This window comes from Carassius auratus, chromosome 15 (assembly GCF_003368295.1).
Source record: "Carassius auratus strain Wakin chromosome 15, ASM336829v1, whole genome shotgun sequence".
NCBI lineage: Eukaryota > Metazoa > Chordata > Actinopteri > Cypriniformes > Cyprinidae > Carassius > Carassius auratus.
The window spans coordinates 24,331,226-24,356,466 of NC_039257.1; the positions used below are offsets into that span (position 1 = coordinate 24,331,226).

At 39.3% G+C, this 25,241-nt stretch overlaps 2 protein-coding genes across 3 annotated transcripts in view; both read left to right on the forward strand.

Annotated features, from left to right (window-relative positions):
* Positions 1-25,241, forward strand: part of LOC113115415 (tyrosine-protein kinase receptor UFO-like) — a 1,029,470-nt gene that overhangs the window by 717,423 nt on the left and 286,806 nt on the right. The window lies entirely within an intron of this gene.
* LOC113115426 (inner ear-specific collagen-like) lies at positions 7,361-15,961 on the forward strand. Its single transcript, XM_026282995.1, is given in 6 exon segments — positions 7,361-7,637; positions 13,467-13,873; positions 14,740-14,829; positions 14,935-15,006; positions 15,088-15,882; positions 15,885-15,961. Coding segments are annotated over 5 exon segments (1,434 nt in total). The 5' UTR covers positions 7,361-7,637; positions 13,467-13,473.

Here is a 25,241-nt window from a genome sequence, read left to right on the forward strand (position 1 = left end):
ATAATGTCAACAAAAAATAAAGTACATAAAAATTATTTGACCTTACAGTTCCAAACTTTGTTCTTTTATCCAAGTTTAGCTCCCAGGGTCGGACTGGGGGTAAAACCAGTACTCATTAGCAAGGCCCCAAAGGAAGAGAGGGCCCTTGAAAAGTAGGAATCTGAAATATATATTTTTTACCTGGATATTTTCATGGGTGGGGGCCATGGGGGCCCATCAGGACTGCCTATGCATAGGGCCCAGGATCTTGTTTAACGCCCCTGTTAGCTTTAACCCTAATTATACACACTTGAACCTAATCAAGCTCTTACTAGACACACTAATCTTCCAGGTGTTTTAAGGCCAGTTGGAGCTAAACTTTTCAGGACATTGGCCATCCAGGATGTAGTTTGGAGACCCCTGTCCTACAGAGTTGTTACTTTGCACATGCTTTTTGATCATTACAAATAATAATGTAAAATTATTTTCTTAGAATAGGAGATATGCTTTCTCTCGCATCACAAACATTATCAGTAGTTAAGTATGTGGTCTTGAAGAGGACCCTTTTTTCTTTCATTTGGACTCGGTCTTGGACTTGGACTCGAAACTTTTGGACTTGGACTTGACTTGGACTCGAACCTCTTTGGACTCGGTCTTGACTCGGTCTCGACTAGTCCTGGACTTGGACTTGACTTGGACTCGACAAAGCCGGACTTGACTACAGCTCTAGCCCTGGATGGTTTAGCACCTCAGTATTTGAATGAGCTCTTGTTACATTATAATCCTCCTCATCCGCTGTGTTCTCAAAACTCAAAACAATTTGATAATATCCAGAATATCAAAATCAACTGCGGGCGGCAGATCCTTTTCCTATTTGGCGCCTAAACTCTGGAATAACCTACCTAACATTGTTTGGGAAGCAGACACACTCTTGCAGTTTAAATCTAGATTAAAGACCTGTAACGGATATGCAGATCATCGATTCATGTGTTTAATTCAGATTTTCCAAATGAAACTCTTTTTGCACCAAGTGCCTGGCCTGGCGCCAGCCTGGCTGGACTTAAATTATTTACGATGCCCATGCGAGCTGCAAAGAAGAAATGAAAACCCCCAACCACATTCCAACACTGGAGACAAAGGAAACCTTTTGTATAAGTTCCTTACTTTCATTTTATTATTAATATGTATTTTAATTATGTTTATGGATTGCATAAAATGGTTAATCCTTGTTATGTGAAGAGTATAAGTTGCAAGCTCATACTTTAGGAAATGTCTCTCCTCACTTTAACCTTCTCAAAGAGAGCCATGTTTCTGCAACCCCCACTTTTGCAGGTTGTAAAAGTTTACGACCACACAGGACAGGAGAGAAGGCAAATCACTGGCTTCTTTTGAACAATGCATTCTATGGAATGTATTCATTAACTTTCTGTTTTTATGTTTTATACATGTTTTACGTATTCCCTTTTGGTACATTTAGATGTTTCCCAACATCTACAGTGTTATCATGTGTTAAGCAAATCTTTAAATATGTATGTAATCTGAATTACAAACTTGCTAGAATAATCCCTGGAATTTGGACAAGCCCTAGATCTCCAGGGGGGGTTGTCTTCACAGAGACAAAGGAACTTTTCCCTCCGCTTCAGATCGCGGACTTTCATTGGCTGTTTACGCGAAAAAGGGGCGTGAACTATTTCAAGCTATAAGAATTGACCAAACAAGATCCACCTCCCTCTTCTTCCTCTTCTTCTCGTTCTTGGTTCTCGGACACGCTGCTCTCCTGTGCGACCCTCCGCGCGGCCTCGAGCCGCGCTCATAGTGCAAGCCCCCCCCCCCCCCCCCTCAGCACAGGGGCTGAGAGAAAAAGCCATTTTAATGGCTCCTTTAGAAGCTTTCGTTTCGTTCGTTTCTTTTATTTACTAAGTTTATTCAACTATTCGCCTCTCCACGCAAGGAAGACGAATTCTGGAACAATGTTTGTTGAACCTTTCAAATACCGCGCGAGGACAGAACAAAGGACCACGTGCTCCACGCTCACGCAAAGATCCAGCGAAGCGTGCACGCGCGTCACATGGCCTCCGGCACACGCACGCTGTTTTCAAAAGGACAAGCGCACAAAGCTTCACAAAAAGACCACGCTCACGCGCTGGGCCATGCAAGTATCACTTTTCTATGGAGATTTAAATGCTGGTTTAAAGTGTTGTTATGATCTGATTTGTTGTTGGCTTCCCAAAAGTTACTGACTATGATTTTCATACCTGAGCTCCTTATGTGATCTCATTCTATTTTCTCTCTCTCTCTCTCTCTCTTTTATTTGGATTCGTTATGTATTGTATAAAGCTTACTGTTTGTATTGTCGTACGCATATTTACTCTGTGTGATTTGTAGTTTGATGTATTACTAGTTTAATTATTAAAAACCCATATACTGACGATTGGCTTGGACTCCACCCCACTCACATTACGAGTCACTGAGATGTCTGATCTATAGCTACAAGCTCTAAATTTAGAAACTAAATTTATCATAAGGATAGGATAATATTTTCATGGCCAGAGAATACTTTTCCTTGAATTATAAGGCGTGATAACTTTATTGAAAATTGATAGGTCTACAGTGGTTTGCTGGACATACCACGGTTTGATTTGCAGTAATTTACATTAAGAGATATCACAATAATTGATATGAAGAATGTAATATTGACATATTAATGAGTAAGTTACAGTGCCCTGTGATTATTTATTCTTATAGGCAATTGAGCTATTTTTCATAATCAATCAAATTTAATGTAACTGTCATCTGAGATCTAAATTAATCATATTCCTGATTAATTATTCAAATTCCCTATATATCATTTGAGTTAATTATTCTGTAAGACTCATTGTTGTTACAGACCCATCTCTTTAACCTGGCTTACACATAACACACTAATATACTTCTAATATCCAAATCGTTTTTTTAGGCTGCATTAATTAGGTAAACCGTAACCGGGAACACTTCCAATAACACCCGATGTACTTGCTACATCATTAGAAGAATGGCATCTACGCTAATATTGTCACAGTGTCTGGTTTGTGTTCCCTGGGTAACCACAAGATATCCTCCTTCCCCACGGTGTCTGTCACTTCCTGAATCACATTCCCCACTATTTCTGTCTTCGCATTGCACTCAGCGGTCACTAATCATTAATCATTGCACTCAGTCAATTCCCCTGGTCTGGATTAATTCTTTGATTTTGACCCCAGCATGGACTGTTTATGCTTTGGATTACCCCTAATAAATGACATACCCGCATTTGGATCTCTCACTGTGTTCCTGTATCCCGGCCGTGACAGAAGGACTCCATCACAACAAGATCCAGCGGTATGTCTTTTGATGTTTCCCGTTCCCCAGTCAGGATGGTGGAGCGGAGAGCTAAATATTTGTTGACCGCCCTCCACCAAGAGGGCAATGAGGTGGGTTCCATGGCACAGGTGTTCTGGTCTCTGGCCGAGGGCATGGTGTATAATGATGTGGCCCTGAAGGACTATTTTAGTAGCGGGCTGGATGACCCGGTTCCTCAAGAGGAAATGGCTCATTTGGACACATTTTAGTTCTGGGAATTTGTGTGCTACTTGCAGCATCGGCTTCCGTGGGATGCCCCAACCACTCCTGTCTCTTCCGGTGGGATGACCGCCAGCCCAGCGCCACTGCACAAGAAGTCTGCCAGCCCAGGGTCACAGCACAAGGTGGTCGCCGGCCCAACGCCATTGCATAGGATGGCCGCCAGCCCAGCGCCACGAGGCAAGATGGCCGCTAGCTCAGTGCCACAGCACAAGATGGCCGCAAGCCCAGCGCCACTGCCCAGGATGGCCGCCGGTCCAGCACCACTGCCCAAAATGGCCTTCCGGTCCAGCGCCACGGCCCTAGATGGCCACCAGTCCAGAGACATGGCACAAGATGGCTGCTTGCCCAACACCTCTGCACAGGATGACAGCCACAGCTGACCTTCCAGAGTTGAGTCAGGTTCCCATTGACCCTCCAGAGTCGAGTCAGTTTTCAGTTGTCCCTCCAGAGTCGAGTAAGGTTCAAGTTGACCCTCCAGAGTCGAGTCAGGTTACAGTTGACCCTCCAGAGTCGAGTCAGGTTCCAGTTGACCCTCCAGAGTCGAGTCACGTTGCGGTTGACCCTCCAGAGTCGAGTCAGGTTCCTGTGGACCCTCCAGAGTCGAGTCAGTTTCCCGTGGACCCTCCAGAGTTGAGTCAGTTTCCTGTTGACCTTCCAGAGTCAAGTCAGGTGCCCGTTGACCTTCCAGAGTCAAGTCAGGTTCCGGTTGACCCTCCAGAGTCGAGTCAGGTGCTCTTGGACCCTCCAGAGTCGAGTCAGGTGCTCGTGGACCCTCCAGAGTCGAGTCAGGTTCCCATTGACCCTCCAGAGTTGAGTCAGTTTACGGTTGTCCCTCCAGAGTCGAGTCAGGTTCCGGTTGACCCTCCAGAGTCAAGTCAGGTTCCGGTTGACCCTCCAGAGTCGAGTCAGGTGCTCGTGGACCCTCCAGACTCAAGTCAGGTGCTCGTGGACCCTCCAGAGTCAGGGTTAGTCACCATTGACCTTCCAGAGTCAGGGCTAGTCACTGTTGACCTTCCAGAGTCAGGGCTAGTCACCATGGACCTTCCAGAGTCAAGTCAAGTCACTGGTGATCTTCAAGGACAGAGTCAAGTCACCAGGGTTCTTCATGGGAGAATTCAAGTCACCGGTGATCTTCATGAACAAAGGCAAGTCACCATTGATCTTCATGAACAAATGCAAGTCACCAATGATCTTCATGAACAAATGCAAGTTACCAGTGATCTTCATGAACAAATGCAAGTCACCAATGATCTCCATGAACAAATGCAAGTCACCAATGATCTTAATGAGCAGAGTCAGGCCACCAATGATCTTAATGAGCAGAGTCAGGCCACCAATGATCTTCAGGAGCAGAGTCAAGTCAGCATTGATCTTCTGGAATCCAGTCTAAACACCATGGGATTACCAGAGCCTCTCCATGTCTCTGCTGAACTACTGGAGCCTTTCCTCATCTCGGCTGGATTACCAAAGTCTCTCCATGCCTCTCCGTCATGTCTCAGCTGATCTACCAGAGTCTTTTCTCGCCTCTGCGGAACTTCCAGAGCCTCGTCACGTCTCAGCTGAACTCTCTGAGCGCCCGACTGATCCTGTCGTGGCCACAGAGGCTACCCTTAACTTGTTCATGTTCTTTGTTTCAGACTTCCCCAACCAGACTTGCTCTCCTGCCAGTCCGATTCCACTGTGGTGGTCTTCTGCGCTGCCCTGGTGGGCTTCGGTCTCGACCACACAGATGTGGTGGTCTTCTGCTTCGCCCTGGGGGGCTTATGTCCCGACCACACGGTTGTGGTGGTCCTCTGCGCCTCCCGGGTGGGCCTCTGTCTCGACCACACGGATATGGTGGTCTTTTGCTCTGCCTTGGGGTCCTGCCCGGTCGGCGCTGTCCTGGGTTCCTGAACGCCCTGACCCACCCTGATCTCCTGTTGTGTTGTTGTTGTTGTTTTTTTTGGTTGTTTGTTCACTTCTGTCCCTGTTCCCTTCTGTGAGCCTGGCCCTCTGTCCATCCCCCTGATCCTCCGCCGGTCCACCTCCCTCGTGTTCTCCCTGTTTTGTGTTGCACTTCTGGTCTCTGTTCCCTGCCTCACATGTTCCTCTTGTCTCTGGTTTCCCCATATTTTTTTTTTTTTAATCTTGTTTGATTATCACGTCCGTGTCAAGTCTTGTTCTTGCCTTGTGTCCTTGTCGGTTTATGTTGTCTGGATTGATTCTTTGGTTTTGACCCCTGCATGGACTGTTTACGCTTTGGATTACCCCTAATAAATGACATACCTGCATTTGGATCTCTCTCCATGTATTCCTGTATCCCGGCCATGACAAATATCAGTCTGTTTCTCTCTAATTCCGAGGTCACCGTAGCCACCAGATCCAGTCTGTATCTAGATCAGAGGGTCACTGCAGTCACCCGGATCCAGTATGTATCCAGACCAGATGGTGGATCAGCACCTAGAAAGGACCACTACATCCCTGAAAGACAGCGGAGACCAGGACAACTAGAGCCCCAGATACAGATCCCCTGTAAAGACCTTGTCTCAGAGGACCACCAGGACAAGACCACGGGAAACAGATGATTCTTCTGCACAATCTGACTTTGCTGCAGCCTGGAATTGAACTACTGGTTTCGTCTGGTCAGAGGAGAACTGGCCCCCAACTGAGTCTGGTTTCTCCCAAGGTTTTTTTCTCCATTCTGTCACCGATGGAGTTTCGGTTCCTTGCCGCTGTCGCCTCTGGCTTGCTTAGTTGGGGTCACTTCATCTACAGCGATATCATTGACTTGATTGCAAATGATTGCACAGATATTATTTAAACTGAACAGAGATGACATAACTGAATTTAATGATGAACTGCCTTTAACTATAATTTTGCATTATTGACACACTGTTTTCCAAATTAATGTTGTTCAGTTGCTTTGACGCAATCTTTTTGTTTAAAGCGCTCTATAAATAATGGTGACTTGACTTGAGACTTTAGTCTTTGTAACTTTACTGCTCTTCTTCATGCACCGAGAGCTTGTAACACTCCAAAGAGAAAGGAAAAACTGAAATCACATCATATGACCCCTTTAAGACATTCAGGACTAGACTACCCCCGTTTGAAAACATATAAGATAACTGCAGAAAAGGTCTGCAAATGATTTTATCACTATATAATCAATGCCAATTTACATAATTTTGTGTTATTAGTATAGCATTATTTTCATACACAAATTTTTGTTACCTTTATGTAACTGTGTATCTTTTAATTAAATTGTTAGGAAAATACAAACAGTCAATCAATGCAAATCAAAGCATCAATCCATTGGCTCAAGTTCAGCCAGTTACGTCAGTCATTTGTTCAACAGTCATTAGCTGTTCACTGATTTGTAACTACATATAAATAAACACTGAAGGAAATAATATATTCTCTTTTGATTTGACAGTTTGTCAAAAGTAATTTATAGCCCTGCATGTGATCAAAGTCCCATTCTTAAGTGTATACTCATCCTCACAAGGATTCAAGGAATGAACACACACTTCCCTCTAGTGGAGAAATATGAAGCATTGCACAGAAAAAATATCATGGAAAAGGTTTTCATGATATTCATGAGGCCAAAAGGTCTTTCTTGGGAGATTTGGAAGTGTTGTGTGTCCTTGTGACTATTAACAGAAACAGTGAATTTAGTCAAATACAGAGGAGGAAGGTCTTTAAAACAAGTATGAGGATCTTATAAATGATTCTAAGTGGAACTGGCAACCGTTCACCTGTTCCCCACAGAGCTAGTAGAAATGGCAGAGAGTCTGGGGGAAAGTGAGAAAGAGGGAAAGAGAAGCACGAGCAGGTGAATAGAGTGCACAGTGTTTTGCGGGCTTGGGTCAGGTTTCTGGGTCAGTTCTGGTAATGGTTCAGTCTGGGTGACTGTAACTGTGAAGCACTGGGCCAGAACCGTAGTACACCCCCCCGCTCTACTCTAAACTCCACGAGCGGAAGACATTCAGACACATATCTGCTGCCTACAGTCGTCAGTGTTTGAGCTCGATCCGAGGGACACGGCTGAAGACACGGACACGAGACGAGCCTGCTGTCTGGTAAACACACTTACTGATGCTTTTCATTGACTTGATCTCTCAGCTGCACTGGACTAGAACAAAATAAGATAATAAGATCCATTTCCTGGATGTACTGGCAGTTCATCTGTATACATAATATTTGTGACCTTGGAGCACAAAAGCAGTCTTAAGTGTTTGGGTTATATATGTAGAAATAGACAACAATATATTGTTTGTGTCAAAATTATAAATTTATCTTTTAAGCCAAAAATCATTAGGATATTAAGTAAATATCATGTTCCATGAAGATATTTAGTAAATCTCCTACCGTAAATATATCATAACTTAATTTTTGATTAGTAATATGCATTGCTAAGAACTTCATTTGAACAACTTTAAAGATGATTTTGATATTTCTTTGCTCCCTCAGATTCCAGATCTCCAAATAGTTGTATCTCAGACAAATATTGTCCTCTGAACAAACCACACATCAATGGAGAGATGATTTAATCAGTAATTTATTATCTAAATTTTTATAAAACGGACCCTGATGATTAGTTTTTTACTCCAGGAATACATCTGCTTTAGTAAATCTAGGTTCATTTCTAAATTATTTTAATAAGCTTTTGCAAAATTTCAAAAATGTAAATGTTTTCTGAATTAAGGAGATTGCAAATACCATTTTCCAAGAGCTTTTGCCAGAATGTAATTTGCATGGTTTGGGGTGTTTTATGTATTCACATTTTATCATGTATTTTAACCAAATCATTCTAAAATCTTTTTTTATATATTTTGGTTGATAAAGTACTTTTTCATTTTCATTAAACATTTGTAAACGTGCTTTTATAATTGTTAATTTATACATGCTTTAATGACTTTATATTCAGTGAAAGCATACATGCAATATTTTTTTAAAGGAAAAATGGTGAGCAGTTATAGCACAATATTTTTTTCTATTTTTACTTGCTTTTTACTCAACCATCATTTTCTATAACCCTGTGAATCAAAAAGCCTTCCAGTCTGTCTTGGGAATTTAAAGGGGAAAAAAGCAAAAGGTGAATAGTCCAAAAGCCTCTCTATTCCTGACAAGGTCACAGTGCTCTCCATTAAAGGCTTACCAGCAGAGCACAGCCTCAGCCGTTACCAGAGACTCCTCCAGCTCAGGTGACACTCCAGCCCCATGCTCCTCAAATCCCCTCAAACAGGAGCAAACATGCTTAGATGCCATGCATTCATGACATGATGCATTGATAAAATGAATGCTCGTCTCTTCATTTGCAATTTTAAACCTCTCGATCTGAGGACCATTATAACTCAAGAGCATCTATTTCTGCTCGCTCTGTTGCTCCTGAGTGTGGAGTAGTGCACCAGGGGCCCTGGGGCTGTATTGTGATACCGGCTCCGTGTCCTATGGTTTACCCTGTCTCGCTCCCACAAGGCTCTTCGGGAACGGGGGCAGGAGTAAAGTGAGCACTATAGCTGGGTTTGTCTTGAATAGTGGAGTGACACCAGCAGGTCAAGGTGGAGTATGACCCTCCTAAAGCAGCCCTTCCTCTCATGTTTCAGACGGCCTTGCTGTGCTCCGCAAACCTCAGTCTATAGCCTATGCTCCAGTCTGAAACATTAGACAGACTGAGTTTTCTTTATGCTTTTTCCAGCTTCATTGATTCCAGAGGTTCTTGGGTGGGATGAGAGAGAGAGGTGTACAGCAGCTTTTGCTCTCTTTCTTTACAATAGATGACACTAGCATTGACACTTTTCCAAGTAGGAAATTTAGGTTGTTAAATTTAAAAAGGGTCCTACTTTATATAAGGTGGCCTTAACTACTATTTACTTGCATATAAACGAATCATTTGGTACAATTCACTTATTGTGTACATACGTGTTTTTACATTGTACTTCTATTTCTTAAAATACCTATGTAATTATATCTGTGATTACATTTATATTTACACTGTTAACCCACTGTGAAACCTACCCATACCACCAAACCTTTCCCTAACTTTACCCTCAATAGCAGCAGAAGTGTTTCGCAATACAATATGACCACAATAGGTGCATTGTACTTATTTTTTTTAATGTAAGCACATAGTAGTGAAGGCCACCTTATATAAAGTGGCGCATTTTAATTTTATATATATTTATATAAATTTTAATATATATTTAAATAGAAAACAGTAAATAAATATATAAATCTATTTTGAATAATATTTAATTTAAAAAATGCACGCTTGGTGAGCAGAAGAGACTTCTTAAAAGAACATTACAAATCTTGCTGTTAAAATCTTTTGGCTGCAAGTTTACTTTATTTGGAGCCATTGTATTTAGTCCACACAGAATGCATTTTTGTGTGCCACTATGCTGCTTTCTAACAGTTTTTCCAGAGTACACAACATTTGCTATACTGACATCTTTACTTTTTAAGACACTTAGTTTTAAGAAGCCGTCTCTGTGAACACACACTCACACAGAACTAAGCCAGTCGCTGGCTGCCAGTAGCCTTCATTTTACCTCAAAAGCAGCTTCATTAGATAAACCATTTCCCTCCAGAAAACAGCTGAGGCTGAAGTGAGCTGCTGAGATTATCGCTGCTCTTTTGGACAAAAGCTTTTTTGGAGTGACACCAAACAGATTGGATTGAGACTCTGATTTCCTGACTGAGGCTGTTACAGTCAGCTGGTCTCAGCGAACGCTCTAGAATCCAGCATCACTGTCAGATTCAGAGAGGACAATTATCTACCCGCACTATGGCTGTACACAACTGATAATGAAATGATAAAGTGCTCTTTAACAGACACCTAAAAAGCCGTACTGTACTATGAATCATGTACTACAAATGTACCATTAAATGATCCCATGAAACTCATACTGTATAAGTGACCTAAAGGCATACATGATGGTGAAGACAAACTTAAATGTTATTGCAAATTTATGATAATTGAAAAGAATTCTCAAACCGAAATTTAAAATTGGTTCTTTAGGGGAAAAAAGGTTGTGTTTAGAATTGTTGCTGTTTAGATCCATTTTTTATTTATTTTCATTTTCAAGGTTAGTTTTTGTGTAATTTGTGTTCAAGACATTTTAAAAGGTAACACAAAAGGTATGGAATCAGATTTGTGCCAAATAAAATGAACGCAACTTTTGCGAAAACGAAAAAAATATATACTTTGATGAGAAAAACACTCTGAAAATAAAAACGATAAACTAAATAGCAAAAAAGTAACAGCGTCTTCAAATAAACTGCATTCTTTGTTGATTTCACTTTCAGCTTCACGTTTGCTGAACGCAGTTTTGAATAAGCTGCCCAAACAAGTTTGATATTGAAAAGACATCAAAATTGACCTCAAAAACAGGTAAAATATGCAAATAAACCTGACATTAATAAAACTTATGACATTAACTTGATGTAAACTGAAAGTCAAACATGGCCTACACATAGCTACATGTCCTTCTAAAAAAAATTAGCATATTGCACTAAAAGTTCATTATTTTCCATAATGTAATGATAAAAATTTAACTTTCATATATTTTAGATTCATTGCACACCAACTGAAATATTTCAGGTCGTTTATTGTTTTAATGCTTATGATTTTGGCATACAGCTCATGAAAACCCAAAATTCCTATCGCAAAAAATTAGCATATCATGAAAAGGTTCTCTAAACGAGCTATTAAACTAATCATCTGAATCAACTAATTAACTCTAAACACCTGCAAAAGATTCTTGAGGCTTTTAAAAACTCCCAGCCTGGTTCATTACTCAAAACCGCAATCATGGGTAAGACTGACCTGACTGCTGTCCAGAAGGCCATCATTGACACCCTCAAGCGAGAGGGTAAGACACAGAAAGAAATTTCTGAACAAATAGGCTGTTCCCAGAGTGCTGTATCAAGGCACCTCAGTGGGAAGTCTGTGGGAAGGAAAAAGTGTGGCAAAAAACGCTGCACAATGAGGAGAGGTGACCGGACCCTGAGGAAGATTGTGGAGAAGGACCGATTCCAGACCTTGGGGGACCTGCGGAAGCAGTGGACTGAGTCTGGAGTAGAAACATCCAGAGCCACCGTGCACAGGCGTGTGCAGGAAATGGGCTACAGAGAAGCAGCACTGGACTGTTGCTCAGTGGTCCAAAGTACTTTTTTCGGATGAAAGCAAATTTTACATGTCATTCGGAAATCAAGGTGCCAGAGTCTGGAGGAAGACTGGGGAGAAGGAAATGCCAAAATGCCTGAAGTCCAGTGTCAAGTACCCACAGTCAGTGATGGTCTGGGGTGCCATGTCAGCTGCTGGTGTTGGTCCACTGTGTTTTATCAAGAGCAAGGTCAATGCAGCTAGATATCAGGAGATTTTGGAGCACTTCATGCTTCCATCTGCTGAAAAGCTTTATTGAGATGAAGATTTCGTTTTTCAGCACGACCTGGCACCTGCTCACAGTGCCAAAACCACTGGTAAATGGTTTACTGACCATGGTATTACTGTGCTCTCCTGACCTGAACCCCATAGAGAATCTGTGGGATATTGTGAAGAGAAAGATGAGAGACGCAAGACCCAACACTCTGGATGAGCTTAAGGCCGCTATCGAAGCATCCTGGGCCTCCACCTCAGCAGTGCCACAGGCTGATTGCCTCCATGCCACGCCGCATTGAAGCGGTCATTTCTGCAAAAGGATTCCCGACCAAGTATTGAGTGCATAACTGAACATAATTATTTGAAGGTTGACTTTTTTTGTATTAAAAACACTTTTCTTTTATTGGTCGGATGAAATATGCAATTTTTTTGAGATTTCAGCTCATGAATTTTAGGTTTTCATGAGCTGTATGCCAAAATCATCAGTATTAAAACAATAAAAGACCTGAAATATTTCAGTTGGTGAGCAATGAATCTAAAATATATGAAAGTTAAATTTTTTTCATTACATTATGGAAAATAATGAACTTTTATCACAATTTGCAAATTTTTTTAGAAGTACCTGTACATTAAATCAATTTCAGAGTCCGATTCACTTGCCCTTTTTTACCCAATTACCACTGAAATAAATTACTGTTTAAAATGAATTTAAAATGATGTTACAGCATCTTGATAAAGTCTTGACTGATATTTGATATCAAATTGATATCAAGGTGCCCACTGGGCTGTAGCGGTGTAATAAATGTTTTCTGAAGTGATACAATCACTCTATATGATGCGTAGACTGTATACATAAATTGATCAATTTGTAATGTGTTAATTTATCAGAGACAAAGTAACCAGTAACATCAAACTTCATTGGTTCTTGCACGTCACCTGAGTTCACATCATGACACAAGCACCAATGGCATTTAATGTTTGTTAACATATTGCCATATCTTTATCTTGAATGTTTATTTAGCATGCAAATTAATGCTCTTTCCCGTTTTGGAAAAAAATTGCCAGCCAACACGAGCATTTCCGATGATTTTCACTAAAATTTCATGACCCCTGGAATATTTTATTGTATGAATATCTGAACATGCAATACACCAAAATAAAGAGCAAATCCTCTCTTTTTAAACAACAACAAAAATCTGTTTTATTCTAGCTTCAATCATTCTTTCTCATTTATATGTGGCTAGTGCTGATGATCCCATTATTTTTCATGATCACTCATTTCTGTTTCGTCCTCGGAACATTCAAGACTCATTCAGGAGATGCATTATAGCACCCCAGAGTGTGTAACTGAGAATATAAAATGCCATGTATGGCGGGGAAAGAGTTAAATGTGACTGACATTGATTAATTGCAGTTAAACAACAATCCTTCTCTCACCACCTCTTATACATTAAGGTTGAACAAATTACAAGGTGATGTTTGGTCCAGCCAAGCCTCTAAAATTGTATTTACTCTTTCCCTACAGACAGAAAATGGGGATGATCTTTGAACATGCTCTCTTCATAACTGTGATAGCACTGACCTTTATAACCCTGTGTGACACCTTCAAGCCCACTCAGAGGCCAAAGTACCAGTACACCAAGAAACCCCCTCGAGAGCTGGTCCAAACCACTGTTTATGTAGGCAAGCCTACGGTCACCGCACGGATTGTGGACTTCACCAAAACAAGAGAGCGCTTCCCTGCACATGTCACAGAGAGCACTACAGTTCCTGCTGACAGCTATATAGACTACCCCACAGACACCACCGCATCTTCCACCTCGGCCAAAGACAATTACACACTAGACTACAATGAATGCTACTTCAACGTCTGTGAGTGCTGCCCTCCAGAGAAAGGCCCACAAGGCTTCAAAGGAGATATAGGACTGCAAGGTCAGCCGAGTGAAGTCATACATTCTGTATGTTCTTATAATAAATCAGGGCCAGATTTACTAAATGTGCCAAATTAGGGTGAGACTGATGGGAGTTGAAGGTTCTGGGGGTGATCTACTGATTCATGCCACCAGCTCTTGTCCAGTCACCTTTATTTATATAGCGCTTTTAACAATACAGATTGTGTCAAAGCAACTTTACAGTATTGAACAGGAAAATAGTCTGTAATAATTTGAAAGGACAACAGTAAACACTAAATTTTCAGTTTAAGTCTGTTCATTATCGAATCAGTGATGTTTCAGTGAGCTCATATCCATATTGACCAAAGCAACCTACCAAGAACATTGCCAATTAGTGGAGGGTCGCAAAACAAGCAGAGATGATGATAATCGGATGCTTGTAATAAAGATAAAAGACATTAAAAGATATCAGCAGAGGAGAATTAAACAACTTCACAAACAGCTTTACCATATTCACTTATTACTAACCAGATGGCTTTCTGTAAGACATCTAAACAAGTTTTTATTGAGAAATAAAAGGAGTTTAAATCCAATGTTTGTTTCACTTGAAGTCACTGTCATGGTTATTAGTGTTTCCATTTATAGGGCTTTGCTGGTTGCTATTGATGGTTTGTTTATCAATTATTTTGTTATCTGGGTATTCTATAAGGTCAGCCACAAAAGTAAGTGTGCTCATGCCTTTCCATCGCTAATGTTTCACTCCATGTCTTTAGTAAATCCAGACAGTAGACTTTTAATTATAAAACAGGGTTTGCTTTGGTACAATCTGGCCCTTAGAGTGTTATTTACTGTAGGTATGACGGGGAAAACCTGTTTTCTGTCATGTTGTTTAATGCCATATTGTAGGTCCACCTGGAGAAAAAGGAGCAGCTGGACCCAAAGGTATACCTGGCCCAACAGGGCCAAAGGGCTTTTCAGGATCCAAAGGGGATAAAGGTACATTCTTGAGCAGGAGATTATATATGGACACTATCCCGATTATTTTTAAATGTAAACTTTTTGATAACATGCATGTTTGAGATTTCCTATTGTTTTCAACAGGAGAGAAAGGTGATCAAGGAAACATAGGACTGAGTGGATCTCCAGGCATCCAGGGAAAGGCTGGAATGAAAGGTGAACACAGTTAATCAATAGGTCCCTGCCAATTTTATACCCAATAAAGATGAATAAATGCAGTATATTTGTACTAAACAGGTGAGATGGGTATTAAAGGTGAGAAGGGTGCAACTGGACTGCAAGGATTCAAAGGTTCGAAAGGAGAAAAAGGAGATCCAAATTTGAATGTGTCAAAGGGTGACCAGGGAGAGCCAGGCAAAGATGGACCACCGGGAACCCAAGGCATGACTGGTGATAAGGGTGAAAAGGGTGATAGAGGAGAGTGTGGTTTACTTGGAGAGGGGGGCCAGAAAGGTGAGCCAGGTGATCCTGGACCTGCAGGTGTGCGTGGAGACCCTGGTCCATCTGGGCAACACGGCATGCACGGGACTCCAGGAAACGCTGGAGAACGGGGGGAACCAGGAGTTCCCGGAGCAAAGGGTGAACCAGGAGCACGGGGACCAGCAGGAGTCAAAGGTATGCGAGGTCTGAGAGGAATGAAGGGTGACCGTGGCCCCCAAGGGAAACATGGAGACCGAGGCCTACAGGGAATGAAGGGCTCAATGGGTCAAAGTGGATCGAGAGTACGGTCTGCTTTCAGCGTCGGCTTATATCCAAGCAAGTCTTTTCCCCAATCAGGATTTCCGGTTCACTTCGACAAGGTCTTCTACAATGAAGAAAACCATTACGACACAGTCACAAGCAAGTTCAATTGCACCTATTCAGGAGTTTATGTGTTCTCCTACCAGATCACGGTAAGAAACAAGCCCCTGCGTGCTTCACTGGTGGTGAATGGAGTGCGTAAGGTACGTTCGAGAGACACCCTACAGGGTCAAGACATTGACCAGGCATCCAATCTAGTGATCCTGAAGCTGGATGTAGGAGACCAGGTGTGGGTAGAGACTGGAACGGTGTCTACTCCAGCAGCGAGGATGACAGCACCTTCTCTGGGTTCTTGCTCTATCCTGACTAACACCTTCTTCATGGCTAGATCTTGAACTGAACTTTACATGATATGGACATGAGAGAAATGTATGACCAATTACAGTAGATGTAGTGTTTTTATCGTAGAGAGACAGAAGTGTACTGTTTAAACAAGTATTAAAATGAGTATCCCATTCTGTTAACCACATCAGATAGGCTAATTTGATTTCAAATTTAAATTTGGACCAAAAAAAAAAAAAACAACAACATTGAAACTACATATTCATAAAATTGTCATACAGTTTATGGTATGTGTCTTGAGAGCACTGTGCATTTCTTTTTATCGACTGTTTTGAACCTTCAGTACGTTTTAAAACTTTCTAATGAGGATATAGTGGTTTTAATTAGAGGACAAGTATTTGTTTTTTATTATTTAGCTTTTTTCATAACCATTTTTATTTACCACCCAGATATCAAACGGTTTGACAAAAAAAGTGTGATTTGAATCATTCTGACAATGTTTTCATCATGTGCTATTTAAGCTTCTTGTTGATTTGTTACATATCAATAAGCCTCTACAACATTTAGACAGGTATATTGAATTTTCCACTCAACACATTATTTTTCAAACAGGCATCATTCCATAAACAGTACATCACTTATAAAGTAAACATAAATCATTAGATCATAAGTTATATATTGTATGAAATACAAATCACAATGTAGGCTTTGGGATGATGGGTTTCTGAGCACTAAAGTAATAAAATCAAGCAGAAAATGTCACTTTGATTAATGTTCCACTTTCCTCACAACAAAGTGAAAATGTACAATGTCGGCAAACAAAATTATGGTTGCACTTCAGGGACCAATTCTCACTTTTAACAAGAATAACATTTTGCCTGTTTATTCGTACTTTACACAAGTTCATCTGCCCATCCAGTCCTGATGGTTAAAGGAACACTCCGACTTTTTGGGACTTTAGCTTATTCACAGTATCCCCCAGAGTTAGATAAGTCCATACATACCTTTTTCATTTCTGTGCGTTCTGTAAGTGTTATTTGACGCACCCACCGTTAGCCTAGCTTAGCACAAAGACTGGATGTAAATGGATAATGGTAGCACAGTAATCCCAATAATTGACAAAATAATGCAAACATTTTCTTATTTACATGTTGTGAACCGTATAGTCACAGAGTGTACAAATAACAAGGCTATATGAGATAGAGACCATTTTTAATCGTATGAATACTGGGAACTATATTCTCACTAGGCGTAGGAGCACAGTTAACGTTACTTGGGCGGAGTGGCTACTTGGGCGGAGTGATAAGCGCAGCACACGAGACGCGCCGTGGTGAGGAGCAGAGTGTTCGCTCAGAGTTGGAGTAATAGAGTCAGCAATTACTAGATAGTAAATTTATAGTGTACAATCATGGGTGTTCGCTGTATTGTAAAGAGCTGCGACAATAAACAGGGGAGACCAGGTAATATTATGATGTTTCATAGAATTCTAACCAAAATCGCTGACCTGTTGAATCGATGGCTACTTGTTCTGACAATTCCTCAAAGTCAGCCGTGATCACGAGTCACGTCTAGCTAGTTAGTCACGTTTGTTTTGTTGACAGAACCATCAACAGGGCGTCTCGTGTGCTGCGCTAATCACTCCGCCCAAGTAGCCACTCCGCCCAAGTAACGTTAGCTGTGCTCCTACGCCTAGTGAGAATATAGTTCCCAGTATTCATATGATTAAAAATGCCTTGTTATTTGTACACGCTGTGACTATACAGATCACAACATGTAAACATGTAAAAAATGTTTGCATTATTTTGTCATTTATTGGGATAACTATGCTACCATTATCCATTTACATCCAGTCTTTGTGCTAAGCTAGGCTAGTGGTGGGTGCGTCTAATAACACTTACAGAATGCACAGAAATGAAAAAGGTATGTATGGACTTATCTAACTCTGGGGGATACTGTGAATAAGCTAAAGTCCTAAAAAGTCGGAGTGTTCCTTTAATGGTAAATTATTTTGGCTTTCTGTTCTTATTGGGGGCTAGAACACTATTAGTTAATCGTGAGAACTGGACCTTAAAATAAATTGTGACCAAAGCCAAAAAATTTTATCTGAATCTTGCTCTAATGCATCATCATCAGGAACCTGGCTTATGGATTTATTATACTTAAAAATGACCTAAAAATGAAGCATTTTGGAACACAAAGACAGAAATGAAATTTGATTTGTCCCAATTTAAAGTCCTTTTCCAAAGACTAATGAGACATTTAAGGCAAAATGAGGAAGCTCATTTGATTTTTGAAACAGAGAGATACAATTTTTATATTGTAGCTACTTACATTATGAAGTCAACATAAAACATAACAGGTCCAGATCCATAATTCTCACTTTGCCTTTGCAGGTACAGTTTAGTATATGTCCCAGCATCTTGTTTTCCAACCTAATGTTATGTGTGTGTTGGAGGATGAAGTGTTGTTTTTATGATGTAGTATCCTATGATAAGGCCTTTCCCATTTACATACAGCTGAGTGTTACACCCAACAAAACAATGACCTGCCCAGGGTCAGTTAGAATTTGTTGAAGCATCGAAAATACATTTTGGTCCAAAAATAACAAAAACTACGACTTTATTCAGCATTGTCTTCTCTTCTGGGTCTGTTGTGAGCGCGTTCAAGTGTAGTGATGTCCGGTTCATGAACGAATCATTCGATTTAACCAGAGCCAGATAATGAACAAAAGACTGAGTCGTTCTCAAGTCAAGAACCAGTTGCATTGGTTTTCGGATCCCCAGTAGTTCTTTCGGACAGTTCGAGTCAATAAACCGGTTGAAGAAAATGGTTCATCGGTTCTTTTGCGCTCAACATAATGGCATCATTTGCGATGATTGCCCTTGATTCAAGCCTTCGGTTTACCTGCGCTCATAACATTTAGCACAGAATCAGTTTGGTTCAGACGCTCTGTGTGTCGGTTTGCTTCACGCTGAATCACACATGCGCAGTATCATCAGCTCCTCGGGTCTCGAATTGGACGTGTCTGACAGTAACGGTTCTTGACTCGAGAACGAGTCAATCTTTTGTTCGTTATCTGTCTCGGCTCATTGTTCATGTGGACTAGGTGGATTAATGCGTATTGGAGATGCGAACTGTTTCAAACGATTCAGTTCGAATCAGTGAACTGGTTCAAGAAGAACTGGTTAAATCAAATGATTCATTTGCGAACCGGATATCACTACACTGCAGTGAACATGCTCACAACAGACACGGAAGAGAAGACAATGCTGAATAAAGTCGTTTTTTTTTGTTTATTTGGACCAAAATGTATTTTCGATGCTTCAACAAATTCTAACTGACCCTCTGATGTCACATGGACTACTTTGATGATGTTTTTCTTACCTTTCTGGACATGGACAGTAGACCGTACACACAGCTTCAATGGAGGGACTGAGATCTCTCAAACTTAATCTAAAATATCTTAAACTGTGTTCTGAAGATAAATGGAGGTATTATGGGTTTGGAAAGACATGAGGGTGAGTCATTAATGACATAATGTGAACTATCCCTTTAATTGTTGCACTCAGTGTAAATCGAGATTGTTTGTGTAACCAACTATGTAAAATCAGAAATAAGAAATATTTTCATTTTACCCACACTCGAGGTCTTTCCTCAGAACAGTCACATGAGTTGGAATAGACTGGGCAGAGTACAATTTATGACCCTGCATCCCTGAGGTAAACGCCATCATATCAAGAGTCAAAATAACTAAAACCAGCTGTTTACTACTACAACACTGAATGCGAACCTCTGTTGCTCCAGAACTGTTTTGAAAGTGACAGGTCAGTATGATTGTATGTTCTGTAACTGAAGGTGTAGCAGGTGTCTACAAGAGCACCCATCCTCCAGGGTGAAAAACCAGCACAACAAAGAAATTCAGCTTTATGCATATATTCAATAAAAGTAAGAATGACTCGCCCTCATGAATGCTGGGATATTTATCCAAGGGTAAGAAGTGGTTAATCTCCTTACACTATTTCATTAGGTCAACATGTTCATGTTCAATTAAGATATTTTATAGATTTCCTACTGTGTATATACATATATATATATAAAAACTAGTAATATGCATTGCTAAGAACTTTATTTGGACAACTTTAAAGAGGATTTTCTCAATATTTAGATTTTTTTTTTTTTTTTTTTTTTTGCAGATTCCAGATTTTCAAATAGTTGTATCTTGAAAAAATATTGTCCTCCTAACAAACCAAACATCTAATATAGTGCTGCAACACACGATTATTTTGATAATCGATTATTCTAACGATTATTAGAATGATTAATCGACTAATCGTCGATTATTTCACTGATTAATCAATAGAATTTGATTATTCAACTCTTGCACTTAGTAATACTGTAATATGTTTGGATAAACCATTTTATTCATAATATACACTACCAGTCAAACATTTTTGAACAGTAACATTGTTTTTAAAGAAGTATCTTTTGCATGTATGTGATCCAAAGTACAGCAAACACATTAAAAAAATTACTATTTAAAATAACTTTTTTTTTATTTAAATATATTTTAAAATGTAATTTATTCCTGTGATTTCAAGGCTGAATTTTTTTGCATCATTACTCCAGTCACATAATCCTTCAGAAATCATTCTAATATACTGATTTGCTGCTCCAAAAAACATTTATTATTATTATTGTTATTATTATTATTATTATTATTATCATCATGTTGAAAACAGCTGAATGTAATTTTTTCAGGTTTCTTTGATGAATAGAAAGTTCAGAAGATCAGCATTTATCTGAAATAGAAATCTTGTGTAACATTATAAATGTCTGTCAATTTAAAGCATCCTTGCTAAATAGAAGTATTAATTTCTACAATAATCCCCACCACCCCAATAAAAAAATTTAAAAAATTATATTGCGTATAATGTTACAAAAGCTTTTTATTTCAGATAAATTCTGATCTCTGGATCTTTATATTCAAAGAATCCTGAAAAAATTTACTCAACTGTTTTAAATATTGATAATAATAATAATAATAATAATAATAATAATAATAATAATAATAATAATAATAAATGTTTCTTTAGCAGCAAATCAGCATATTAGAATGATTTCTGAAGCATCATGTGACACTGAAGACTGGAGAAAATTCAGGAATTTATCACAGGAATAAATCACATTTTAAAATAAATTTAAATAGAAAGCAGTTATTTAAAACTGTACAAAATATTGCAAAATATTACTGCTTTTGATGTATTTTGGATCACATAAATTCAGGCTTGTTAAGCAGAAGAGTCTTCTTTAAAAAAAGAAAAAAATGTTACATTACCATTCAAAAGCTTTTGACTGGTAATCTCTCTTAAAATACCTTACTGGGTTATGATAATCAAATCAGTCCTGAGCTAGATTTAGCTTTGATCTCTGCAAACCAAACTATCACTTTAATCAAATATTTAATAATAATATGAATAATAATGTTTAATATGTAAAGCTGCTTTAAGGTATTGCATAAAATACTATTGACATGCTTCGTTTTTTGTTGTTGTTTATTTCGTTATTGAGAGGAAAGCGAGCGTCATATATTTTCATATCCAAACGGCATTTGGTTTGGCTCGGGTGCATTTCCATAGACAGGAAAAGAAATGGACACAGCGACCCCATTGGAACTCAATTGAGACAAATGAAGCCCATTTTTAGCGTTTTTTAGCACTTCCGTTTCTGCCGTGCAGACTCAAACGAAGCTTGACGACGTCAGCAACCTGTCTGACAGATGTAAATCTTCTAGTAGCTGTGCGTGCAAACTGCCATCGTTAATCTTGCAGAGACGGCGAGCATGAGCGGGGAGTTCTTTGTCGTGAGTGAGCAGGAGTAAGTATTCTGATTAATTATTTTGTATAGTATTTTAAAATGTAACGCCAGTACGCCATATTAAGTTAATTGCCTGCGAGCTTCTCCTCCTGTCTGTATGGTAATGCGACAGAGAGTCGAGTGGTTATGACGCAATCGTTAGCCTATTTTTGCAAAAACTGTTTCTACAGGGCCATAATGTAACATAGAAGGTAATGGAGCCCTTTATACATTGTCGTGTATCTTTAGAAATAAATAATGGACAAATGGAGTCTTTAAACGCCTCAGATGTAAAGTTATTCGCTGTCAAAGTGACGCCAAAATGAATGGGAGTCAATGGGAATGCTAACGCAAGTGAAGTTCTGCTAAAAGATGGCAGCCCCCCTCGACTTCAACTTCCGGTCGACTTCCTTGCCCCCTGTGCATTTCTCTAAAGCAGCGCTGAGTGCTGTTTCTCTTCTTCTCTTGAATTGCATCGAGGAGAGCTGAATTACAGCATTGCGCTACAGCGCCACACTGGTCAAACCACATTATTGCAGGCTCTAAATTAGGTCAAATAAAAATCAAACAACTACTCGACAACAAAAATATTTGTCGATAATGACGACTAATCATTTCAGCCCTAACCTAATATAATCAAAGTGCTATATTAGAAACTACAAATCACGATTTAAAGCAATAAACTTATTCTGCAACGCTTACTATGTGGCAATGCTAGGCTGTGGGACAAATTCATAAAAAACATATTTTCTAAAAAAGATGTTCGTGATCGGCTACAATGCCCAGAGCTGCAAATTTTTACATAATAGGAGTAGATCTTAATATGCATATTGTCATGGATAGTTTATCTTGGCAGCAGTAGTAAAAACAGTAGTAAAAAACTTGTAGCATTGATTCTATACACAAAAATGTTACCCAATCATAGCAGTGGCTGTTTACATTTAAGCCTCTTTAAATAAGTGCAGAAAATGTACTTATATTTTTCATATATTTTTGGTATTTTGGTGCTGAATGTATTAATAGTATCTTAACAGGTTGACAGAATGACGGAAAAGCCACTGCTTACCAAGCCTTTTATTTATTTATTTTTACCAAAACTAATTTTAATAGTTGGTGGAAACAAATTAAACACCAGTGCTTTCAGTAGACCTTTTTTTTAATTACTGTTTAAATAGCATATTTCTGGCTTCATACCCAGATCATTTAGATAACTAGATGGAGTTACAAACTGTTCATAATGGGATACCACATACCACAACAAAACTGTAGCTTTGCATGCATAAGCAATATTTTACATGGTACAAAAGGTCAAAAAGTGTTTAAAATAATTAACTCACGAAATCACTAAATCAGTTTGTCTTTCATACCGTAACAGCAGTTCTTCAAAGTTAAATATGATAAAAATAAATACATTTTTAAATAGCACCATGTTAAAGATTAATTTGTTATACTAAGTTAAATCTTGTTTACTAATGTGCTGGTGTCCATTAAACCACAAGCTCATCTGTAGCATAGCTGCTGTTCAAATCCTATCAAAACAATGATCCCAGTAAAGATGACTTCACACCGGATTGGGAGTGGCTCAACTATACTATTAACAGAGCAGCTTTACCAATCTTATTTATCAGCTTTATCAACACCGGTTCTGTCCTTATTTTTAATTCTCAATACAAAAGACCACTAATGCCAATAATAATGGCCAGAAAACTTAAGGAAGTTAAGTTGAAACTCTTAAGTTAATAATAAAATAAGATAATAATAAAGATAATAATAAAATAAATTATGCATTTTCATAATTCAGTGAGCTGCATAAAGCAATGAAATCAGTGCAAGAAACAATAAGTTGAAACTAGTTTGAATGAATCCCCACCATCTGTCTAAAATCACACTCCAATTAAAAATAACAGGAATATTTTGAAAGGAAGAAGAGAAGAGAATCTATATAATTTTATCTTTAATGAAAACATTCCCAGGTCATATTTCACCCCAAAACCAATATAAATTATGCTTATTTTTTAAAACTTATGATGGCTTTGTAAAGTTATTTTCAAAACGGCATAAAACATATCTCTTGTTCTTTGTAGTTCTCATTCTCAGTAGTGATTCTACATTTATATTTACTCAAATTAAAGAGCCAGTAAGATGAGAATTATAAGCTTCCTATAACTGTTTATAAGTCCTGTACATTATGTTTAAATCCATCCAAGGTTAAAAAACATTGTCATTTTGTCAAAATATCATTTTAAAATTACCTCAATTCTCAGAGATCCCCAAACGGTTCGCGCGAAGCTGTTCAAAAGATTCAGTTTCCTTAAACCCCACCTTTCGGTAGCATACTGTGTTCTGATTGGTCAACTGACATAGTCAGGTTTGATTGGTTGTTCCGCACACACCTCCACGGTAAACTATGCGTTAGCATCTGTTTGGGGTGAATTATGTCTTATTCCTCTCATCGCGAAGCAAACAGTAAAATAAACAACTTGAACAGTCTCGCTGCTTTTTCTTCTGTGTGGGTGTATTCAAGCCGCACGCTTCAGTTTGAATCTGAATAGAGCGTTCAACGCGGGGGCGTGGTCACATTAGATATAATGAAGAGAGACGAGAAAAACAGACATCGCGTCGTTTTCATATGGATTACTTTATCACAGAATATCTGTTAGCAGCACTTATTTAGTTTTAAAGAAGACATGTCAAGCTTTCTATAGATATCTCTCTCATGTCTCTTCGTTGAGTATTCCCGGAGTTACACTTCATTTTAATGACGTGTTTGTAAATGAAGATCAGCGCAGAGAAAGGCTGCAGACAGCACACATACTGATAAGACGCTCGGGAGAAAACAAACACATAACTTCATAATCATACTTCGTGTTGTGATTCGGAGATGCTCGTTGTTCTAAATAAAGTTGGTAGTGAACCCTCTTTCATGGCCAAATGCTTTGAAAATCCTGCCTTGTACTCACCGAGATTAGAAAAGCAGTCATCAGTGAAATGTTGTGAACACAACAAAAGGGATTTGTTGTACTGCTCTGGTATTGTGGTAAATATTAATTTTAGCCATTGGTTCTTCTGATCTCCATTCTTTGGCAGTGAAAATAAAACAAACTTGCCTTTACAATTAAAAACACACGGTCTCCTCGACATGATGCTCTCACACCAACCAGAGCGTCTGTGTGTGTGTGGGGGGGGGGGGGGCAGGTCAGAGGTCAGTTTCTCCCAACACGGTAGGTGGAGATTATTATGCAAAGTGTTCTAGTGATGTACATAGAGATGGGCAAAAGATTTGAAATCTATAATGACTCGTTTCAGCAATTCTGAGTCGACTCCTTACTTTAGAAGCCAATAACTTTATAAATCGTGTACTTTTTGGTTTAATTACTTTGCACATTGTTTACACTGATGGACAGCTACATCATACACTGTAATACAGGTAATTTTTGATTTCCCATCTGTGTGGC